Source organism: Telopea speciosissima, chromosome 8, assembly GCF_018873765.1.
Source record: "Telopea speciosissima isolate NSW1024214 ecotype Mountain lineage chromosome 8, Tspe_v1, whole genome shotgun sequence".
Lineage (NCBI taxonomy): Eukaryota > Viridiplantae > Streptophyta > Magnoliopsida > Proteales > Proteaceae > Telopea > Telopea speciosissima.
The window spans coordinates 65,325,386-65,334,671 of NC_057923.1; the positions used below are offsets into that span (position 1 = coordinate 65,325,386).

Sequence of the window (9,286 nt, forward strand, 5' to 3'; positions counted from 1 at the left end):
AACTACGCCATCCCCAAGAGGGTTGATAACCCAATTTGGCCTGCAAGAAGTCCACATTAGGAAAATAAATACTCTTCAACATTGATGCCCACATAGAAGAAGTATCCTTCAAAATCCTCTAAGCATTACGAGCCAAAAGTGCTTGATTATGTAAATGAGGGTCTCTCAACCCAAGACCCCCATTTTGTTTAGAGCTACACATCCTTTCCCACAAAACCCAGTGGATTTTATTTTTATCAGAATCATCCTCTCAGAAAAAATATGAGGCATCTTTTGAAATCTCATCAGATATAGAAACTGGAAGCTTGAAACGAGATGATGCAAAATTGATCATTGGAAGAGCAGAAGATTTAAGCAAAACATCTTTACCAATTGAAGAGAGTAGGGACTTTTTCAATCCTTGGAGCTTGGAGATAGTACGTTCCTTAGTATTTTGAAAGAGAAGTTTTGTAGAAATGCCAAAATCTGTAGGAAGTCCTAAATATTTAGAAGGGCCATCCCCATAAGGAATTTTCAGAGTACGAGAGAACCATCTTTTAAGCCTGGAATGGAGATTAGGACTAAAAGTTACAGAAGATTTTTTAAGATTAATTTCCTATCCCAAGGCCCTACAGTAAAGGTCAAGAAGAGTCTTCCAAGCTACAATTTCATTAATATGAGCCTTTCTTAAAAATAGACAATCATTAGCAAATAAAAGATGAGAGAATTGAGCACCCCGGTTAGGGATGCGAATCCCTTGAAAATCACCTTTAATGATAGCAGAGTTGATGATAAATGAAAGAGCTTGAGCACAAATAATGAAAATTGCAGAAGAAAGAGGATTTCCTTGACGAATTCCATGTGAAGGAATAATATGACCACTTTTCGAATCAATCATCAACATACTATATGAAACAAATTCAACACAAGACATGACCAATTGAACCCAAGCAGCGAAGAAACCCAATTTGAGGAAAAGTTTCTCAATAAAATATCAATTGATCCTGTCATATGCCTTCTTCATATCAAGCTTAATAACCATATAATGAGATGAGCTATGTTTTTTTTTTTTTTTATAAAATAAAATAATTCATGTGCAATCAAAATTTTACCAGAGATGTACCTATTAGGAAAAAACATTAATTGCGAAGGATCAATAACCATGTCCAAAACATTCTTGAGTCGAATACCAATAAGATTTGTGAGGAAAAGGAGCACCGTAGGCGTAAAGTATGAGACGAAGCCACGTGAGGCTGATGGTGGGAAACAAGGAGCAATCATCGAGGCTGTTGTCCCCATAAGGATAAAAAATAAAATCCCGCAGCCCCAGTTTCCAACGTAGGAGAGGCCTCTCTTTTATTTTATTCTACAATAATACTTTGCTGTTATTTTTTTATTTTTTCGTGAGTTAAATATTATTATATGTGGGAACCAAGGAGCAGTCATCGAGGCTGTTGTCCCCAAAAAGATAAAAAATAAAATCCTGCAGTCCCACTCTACAACGTAGGAGAGGTCTCTCTTTTATTTTATTTTACAATAATACCTTGTTGTTAATTTTTTTTTTTTTTTGTGGGTTAAATATTATTATATTACAATTCAGATGACAAGACAATCGCCATTCTCACATGTATACAGCCTTCTATCAAAAAACAATCACATGTATACAGCCATTGATCGATTACAGCCATGTGATGTAACAAACAAAAGTAGGCCGGGCCTTTTTTTATTGATAAATAGATCGGCCCATTTACTCCATCTTATCTTCTCAATTCTTGAGCTTTCATTAATAAAAGAATCCGTCCAGGTATGGGTCTGGACTCTTGGCCCTATTTCTAGATTACAAACAAAAGAAGGTCGGCCCTTTATTTATTGATAAATAGGTCGGCCCATTTACTCCATCTTATCTTCTCAAATCTTGAGCTTTCGTTAATAAAAGAATCCGTCCAGGTATGGGTCTGGACTCTTGGCCCTATTTCGAGATTTTGGCAAAGTTTGGGGGAGGCCGGAGGGGTGGGGGTCAAGGATTTAGGAATCGATCTTAACAAAAAAAAAAAATAAATTTAGGAATCGATATCGTATTATATTTGTATTGGACCCGGTAAAGAAATAGGAAAAGCAAATTACTAAAAAAATAAATAAAATGGTATCATAAAAGTTTCATTGTTTTCATCTTTTAATTTGAAGAACAATACTATTCGAGGTATTTTTCTCTTATGTTCAGAGTCATTGTAGACAAAGGGGAGTATAGATGTTAAATGGAGCCCATTGATTCAAATTCTAGTCCAGCTGGACGATTTTAGCTGTTCAACACCAATGGTCTACAATATTTCAAGGATCCTATATGATGGAAGGCACCCACCAATCAAGGATTGGGCTGATTAACCTTCTATAATTATTTAGATTCTACTGGAGAGAATTATTTATTAGTTTCCTACTTTTAGTCTTCCTAATTGGATAGGCTTCTAATTAGGCTTCTAATTTCTAGGAGATATTATTTTCGGTTTTGGAACGAAGGGAAAAGATTGTAGGGTAAAGTTGTTTGTAACCACCCCGGTTACAACATATTGTAACCGGACTTATTTGTCCACCTCATATTGCTTATACACTTGTTGAAATAAGGGTTCTTTTTGTAATTCCCCCATCTCTTTCCTCTCCGTTTCCCTCTACCATTCTTCTCCGTCATCGGCTCCCATCCCCCTCCTTCTCCGGCTCCAGCTTCCTCTTTCCTTCCCTGTCTCTCTCTCTCTTTCACATACGACTCCTACCCTCCCGCCCCCTCATCTTCCACAACCCTCCTTGCCAGCATCTCCCCATCACCATCCTGCCCTCCCGCTCCCTCTCTTCCCTTGCAACTCACCGCATGAATATACATGAACCAGACCTTGAAGTCCATCTTACGTACTTGCAGGCATCAGCATGGTTGTGTGTATAAACACCTTCGTTTTAGTTTGGTTTTCCATCATAGAGCTCTGAATCTGTCCCAACTGTTGTGATCAAATTTCCCCTTCGTAAGCCAGCGTTTATTCGTAAGTTTTTCAAGAGCTTTTTATTATAATTGGGGCCAAGTCTAACCCCCTTCATTTTCAGTCCCGTCTCATACCACCTACAACGCTTTTTAGCGGTTTCTATTAAATCAACATTTTTCCTGCAGGAGTAACAGTTTGATGATGGTGGAATATCATCAGCCCACCTCCGCCCTTTGTATCTCCCCTCTTCCCCACCCCGTGCAGCCATTATGGCAATCCTCAACCTAACGTTGGACCACTCTTGACTGAAAATCTGACCTACAAATTCATAAATTAGTATTAAATATAAAGACTTGAGAATGAAACAGGATTTCTTCTATAAACTTATTTGTGATACGCCATAATTTGTACTTCAAATCTTGACCATACACGTGGACTCCCCACAATTCACAAAGGTAAGGAATTTGCAGGCGTGCTTGAGGACGTCCACACGCCTGGCGGTTATGAAGTTAGGCCCCACTATGGCAGTTACGTAACCACCAAGAGAGGCTCCTACTTGCGTCAAGAATCGTGGAGATCCCAAGATTCACGAGGGAATCTCAACAGGAATGGGAGCTTTCCTAAAACTGTCCACCCAGAAAAGGAAACTATAGAAAAGGGAAGGATAGCCTAACCTTAGAGCCATTACTATAAATTAAGGGCTAGACCCTCATGTAAAAGGGAGAACTCAATTAGCAATATTCAGTGTTCAATAAAGAAAGAGTATTTCGCAGTCTCATCTCCGTTGTTCCCCAATTCCATCTAGTTATTAGCATATCAGTTGTGCCGCCGATAGATTTCTCTCTGACAGAAATCTTTGCACAACATCTGGCGCCGTCTGTGGGAAACGGAGAAGAAAGACCTACGAAGATCCCACTTTGACCAATACAAGAAACCAGTCGAGGATTACTCGATCAACCGCCGCCACCGCAGCAGCAATTCCTCCTCTAGGACCTTCTGCCGCAGGTCAGGGAGGAGCCCTGGCCCATTCGACGGCTTCCAGACAAGAATGTGAAAATGTCATCCCAGAAGATCAGGACCCACCGCATCAGGAGGAGTCTCAGCCAAGACTCCCAGGGGACCCACCACGTTACATAACGGTGGAACGGTTCGACGCGATGCAGGCCCGCTGGGATGACAAGATGGAGCAGATGTTGGAGATGTAGCGCGGTCTCCTATAGGGGATCCCCATACCCCCACCTCCATCGCCGAACGGAGAAAGATCTCGTTCACCGGAGCATAGCGAGAACCATAGCAATGCAAACAACACCTGACGAAGGAGCAAGGAGACATCAGGAAACGCCAAGAATCAAGACTCGCACATGACAAAGGTAGAGCAAGCCCTGAACGATAAAGTCTTGGAACTCCAAGACCAAATTCAAGAAGTCATAAGGGGAAAGAACCAAGCCCCGATTCACAACTTTCACTTCACTACGGACTTGGCATTCACAGATGAAGTTCGGTTTGAGCCCCTCCCAAAAGGGTTCAAGATGTCAGCCATAGAGCAATATGTAGGCACCACGGATCCAGAGGATCACCTAGAAACTTTCAAGTTCCTCCTGTTCTTCCAAGGCGCTTCAGACGCTATAATGTGCAGGGCCTTCCCTTCCACCCTAAAGGGAGTGGCGCAACAATGGTTCTCTCGGCTCCCTCCACAGTCACTCTCCAATTTCACAGATCTGGGCCGAGCCTTCTTAGCTCACTTTGTAAGCAGTAGAGTTCACAAGAAGACAGCCGCCAATCTTTTGGCCATAAGGCAGCGCCCCGACGAATCCATCAGGGGTTTTCTTATAAGATTCAACAAAGAAGCCCTGGAGGTATGAAACTTGGATCAAATGGTGAAGTTTCAGGCATTGCGTAGCGGAATCCGAGATGTTGAGTTGAAAAGTCCTTAATCATGGACGAACCAGGAGACATGTATGAGTTGTTTTCAAGATGTGAAAAGTATATCAACTTGGCCGAAGTTCTTGTGACCGAGAAAGAAGATAAAACGGAGAAGAAAGCTCAGGAAAAGGAGGAGACCCCCCGAGAAGTTGGCACAAAATGCAATCGAGATGATAAGGATGATAGGAAAAAGAAAGATGACAGGAAAGTTTGGGTCTCCAAAGCTACAAATTTGGAATCCGAACCGGATTATACGGCCTTGACTCATACCCGAGCACACATATTGAATGAAATCAAAGACCAGGTGGCCCTACGCTGGCCGGCTAAGATGGTCAGGCCGGCGCATGAGCGCAACAAGAATAAGTACTGTCGCTTTCATCAGGACCACGGTCACGATACCGAGGAGTATAGACAGCTAAAGGATGAGATAGAAGCTCTCATCCAGAGAGGGTGCCTAAGTCGATTCGTTAAGAAAGAAGGGAACAATCGTAGGCCAGATTACCGTGCTCGGGAGCCAGAGGGAAGACAGAGATCACCCCCCAAAGCTGATAAAGAGGAACCACACCGAGGTAAGCCCCATACCGAGAATGTACCCCCGAAGGAGATAACAACCATATTTGGTGGGCCCGGTATGGGAGGAGAAACCTCAAACTCCCGAAAGCAGCACGCTTGGAATGTACTCCAAGCTGAGGTAACCGTTAAAAAGAGGAGAACTAATCATCCCATAACCTTCTCCGATGAAGACTTGGCGGATATTCAATCTCCCCATGATGATGCCTTGGTAATCAAAATGGTTATCGCCAACTGCATGATAGGAAGGATCCTGGTGGACAATGGGAGTTCAGCAGACATCCTATACTATGATGCATTTGAAAAGATGCTCCTGAAACCCGAGATGCTGAAAAGAGTGGAGTCTCCCCTATACGGTTTCAATGGGGCCCCGGTACAGGTGGAAGGATCAATTAAGTTGCTGGTTACTATGGGGACAGAACCCAAACTCTCTACGGTGATGATGAATTTCCTGGTAGTAAAGGTGAATTCCACGCACAATGGAATATTGGGGCGACCGGGACTCAATGCACTATAGGCGGTGGTCTCAACCCCATACCTAGTCATGAAATTCCCAACTGACCACGGGGTGGGGGAATGTCATGGAAGCCAGGTGGCAGCCCACTGCTGCTATAAAGGATACCTAAGAACCAAAGGAAAGGAGCCACAGATGCATCTATATAATTTGGATGACAACCGAGATATCGGTGAGCAGGAGAGAAGTGAGCCAATCGAGGAGTTGATCCCTGTGGAAATAGTGGAGGGGGACACCACGCGCACCGTCCAGATAGGCGCAGGCCTGAAGGGTGAAAGAAAATCCGCCCTCATAAACTTCTTAAGAACAAATACAGGCGTGTTTACCTGGTCCGCTGCTGACATGCCCGGGATAGATAGGAAGATAGTTGAACACAGGCTCAGCATTTACCCCACTGCCAAGCCAGTGTTCCAAAAGAAAAGAACCTTTACTCCCGAGCGACAAGAAAAGTGATCGAGGAGGTAACCAAGCTACTTGACGCCGGTTTCATCGAGGAGGCTATCTATCCAGAATGGCTTTCTACTATTGTAATGGTGCCCATGCCAAATGGCAAGTGGCGAATGTGTATTGACTTTACCAATTTGAATAAAGCCTGTCCTAAAGACTACTACCCCTTGCCTCGAATTGATTTATTGATAGACGCCATGGCAGGCCATGAAATGTTTTCTTTCATGGATGTCTACTCAGGGTATAATCAAATCAGGATGTATGAACCTGATATTTTGAAAACTTCTTTTTATCACAGGGAGAGATACATATTGTTATATTTGCATGCCTTTCAGATTAAAGAATGCCGGAGCTTCCTACCAGCGCTTGATAAATTACCTTTTCAGGCATTAGATAGGCCGCAATGTGGAAGTTTATGTAGATGATATGCTGGTAAAAAGCTTGAAAGCACAAAATTACATTGCAAATTTGAATGAGGCATTTCAGGTTTTAAAAGAAAGCAAGATGAGGTTGAACCCGGCCAAGTGCGCCTTGGAGTCATATCAAGAAAGTCCCTCGGTTTCATGGTCTCAAGAAGAGGGATAGAGGCAAATCCAGCAAAGATCAAGGCTATACTAGAGATGCGTCCACCTGGACAAGTTAAGGAATTACAAGAACTCATGGGAAGAATAGCCGCGCTCGAGAGATTTATCTTGACTTCGGGGGACCGATGTTTGCCTTTCTTCAAGACTCTCAAGGACCGAGCAAAGGAACGCAAAACCAAAGGGGCCAAGCTCACCTTCAAATGCACCGAAGAATGCCAGAAAGCCTTCACAAAGCTAAAAAGATATATGGCACAACCCCCTCTTTTGTCAAAGCCAGAACCAGGGGACACATTGTAGTTGTACTTAGCCATCTCTGCTGTTGCAGTCAGCGTGGTATTGGTCCGAGGAGACGGGCTCACCCAAAAACCAATTTTTTATGTCAGCAAGGTACTCCTGGATGCCGAGACCAGGTATAGCGGTGTGGAGAAATATGCCTACGCGTTGGTTACGACAACACAAAAGTTAAGGCCATATTTCCAAGCTTACACCATTGAAGTAATCACCAACCAGCCTTTGAAGAAGATATTGGCCAAACCCAACCACTCAGGAAGACTGGTAGCGTGGTGTGTAGAGTTGGGGGAGTTCGATATCCATTACAAGCCCCGAACTGCCATAAAGGCACAAGCCCTAGCGAATTTTGTGGTGGAATGCACACTTCCTGAAGAAGAAATCCCTACCACCGCGGACCCTGAAGAAGTGGTAGAAGAGTGGACACTATATGTGGATGGTTCATCCAACACACAAGGGTGTGGGGCAGGATTGATACTAACCAGTCCTGGAGGGTTCCTGATCTAGTACGCGCTGAGATTCAAATTTCAGACAACCAATAATGGGGCCGAGTATGAAGCCCTGATTGCAGGACTAAAACTGGCACAAAGTCTGATGGTAAAGCGTATCACCGTCTACAGTGATTCACAACTAATAGTTAATCAGGTCAAGGGGGAGTATGAGGCAAAAGAATCACGAATGGCCCAGTACCTGAGAAGAGTGCAGGACTTGATCACAAAATTCTACCATTTTAAGATACTTCAGGTACCCAGGACATAAAATGCATATGCAGATGCCCTCTCTAGGCTAGCCACCTCAGATTTTTAAGACCTGGGTAGAACAGTGTACCTGAATGTGCGCGGTACTCCAAGTATAGAGCAGTCCGAGGAAGTATTACCAATCGAGGTGGAACCTTGTTGGATGGACCCCTTAGTCAACTACCTTCAAGAGGGCATACTACCCACCGACAAGGAAGAAGCAAAGAAAGTCAGAATGAGGGCAGCGAGGTACACGATGATAGGGGGAACACTATATAAAAAGGCATTTACAATGCCCTATTTGAAGTGTCTCCGACCATCAGAGGCAAAGTATGTTCTTTGGGAGATACACACAGGCATTTGTGGATAACACTTGGGGGGCATAGTACTCGCCCATAAGGTCATTAGACAGGGATACTTTTGGTTGTACCTCCGCAAAGAAGCAATGGGTTTTGTCCACAAATGCCTGAAATGTCAGAAGTTTGCACCCATCACATGCCAACCAGTAATGGAGCTCACTTCAATCTCAAGCCCATTGCCCTTTGTCCAGTGGGGAATGAATATACTGGGGGCCTTCCCCAAGGCATCTAGAGGTAGACAATTTGTGGTGGTGGCTGTTGACTATTTCACCAAATGGGTAGAAGCAGAAGCTTTGGCAACAATCACCGCTACAAAGGTTTGGAAATTCTTTCTCCATTCAGTTATCTACAAGTATGGAATCCAGAGAACCCTAATTACTGACAATGGAAAGCAGTTTGAGTAAAAGTTCAAGGAATTTAGTGACCAATATGAAATTCAGCTAAGGAAGACCTCAGTAGCTCACCCCCAATCCAATGGGCTAGCAGAAGCAACAAAAAATTGGAAACGGCCAAAGGTTTATGGGTGGAAGAACTGCCTAACATTCTATGGGCATATCGGACAACCACGAGGTTGGCAACTGGCAAAACACCCTTCATGTTAGCGTATGGAATAGAAACGGTGCTCCCGATGGAGATGGGAGAAATCTTGCTGAGGGTACAACTCTATAATCCCAAGGTTAACGACGAAGAACTAAGAATTAACTTAGACCTGTTGGAGGAAATCAGAGAAACAGCTCGCGTAAAGAACACAATGTACCAACAGCGGACAGCACGTCACTACAACACAAAGCTGAAAGCTAGAAGGTACCACCAGGGAGAGCTGATCCTACGCAAGGTAGAAGCCTCAAACCCAAGATTCATGGGAAAGTTATCACCCAACTGGGAAGGACAGTACAGAATCTCCAAACAAGTAGCCCCA

At 43.6% G+C, this 9,286-nt stretch overlaps 2 protein-coding genes across 2 annotated transcripts; both read left to right on the top strand.

Moving 5' to 3' along the window:
• The first annotated feature begins 4,881 nt into the window (after positions 1-4,881).
• On the top strand, positions 4,882-5,955 carry LOC122672585. The gene has a single exon (XM_043870045.1). It carries the CDS (start codon positions 4,882-4,884, stop codon positions 5,953-5,955), a length of 1,074 nt encoding a protein of 357 aa, XP_043725980.1.
• A 1,007-nt stretch (positions 5,956-6,962) lies between these two features.
• Positions 6,963-8,771, top strand: LOC122672586. The gene is made up of 4 exons (XM_043870046.1): positions 6,963-7,276; positions 7,394-7,682; positions 7,803-8,015; positions 8,487-8,771. Exons 1-4 carry the CDS (start codon positions 6,963-6,965, stop codon positions 8,769-8,771), a joined length of 1,101 nt encoding a protein of 366 aa, XP_043725981.1.
• The last annotated feature ends 515 nt before the right edge of the window (positions 8,772-9,286 follow it).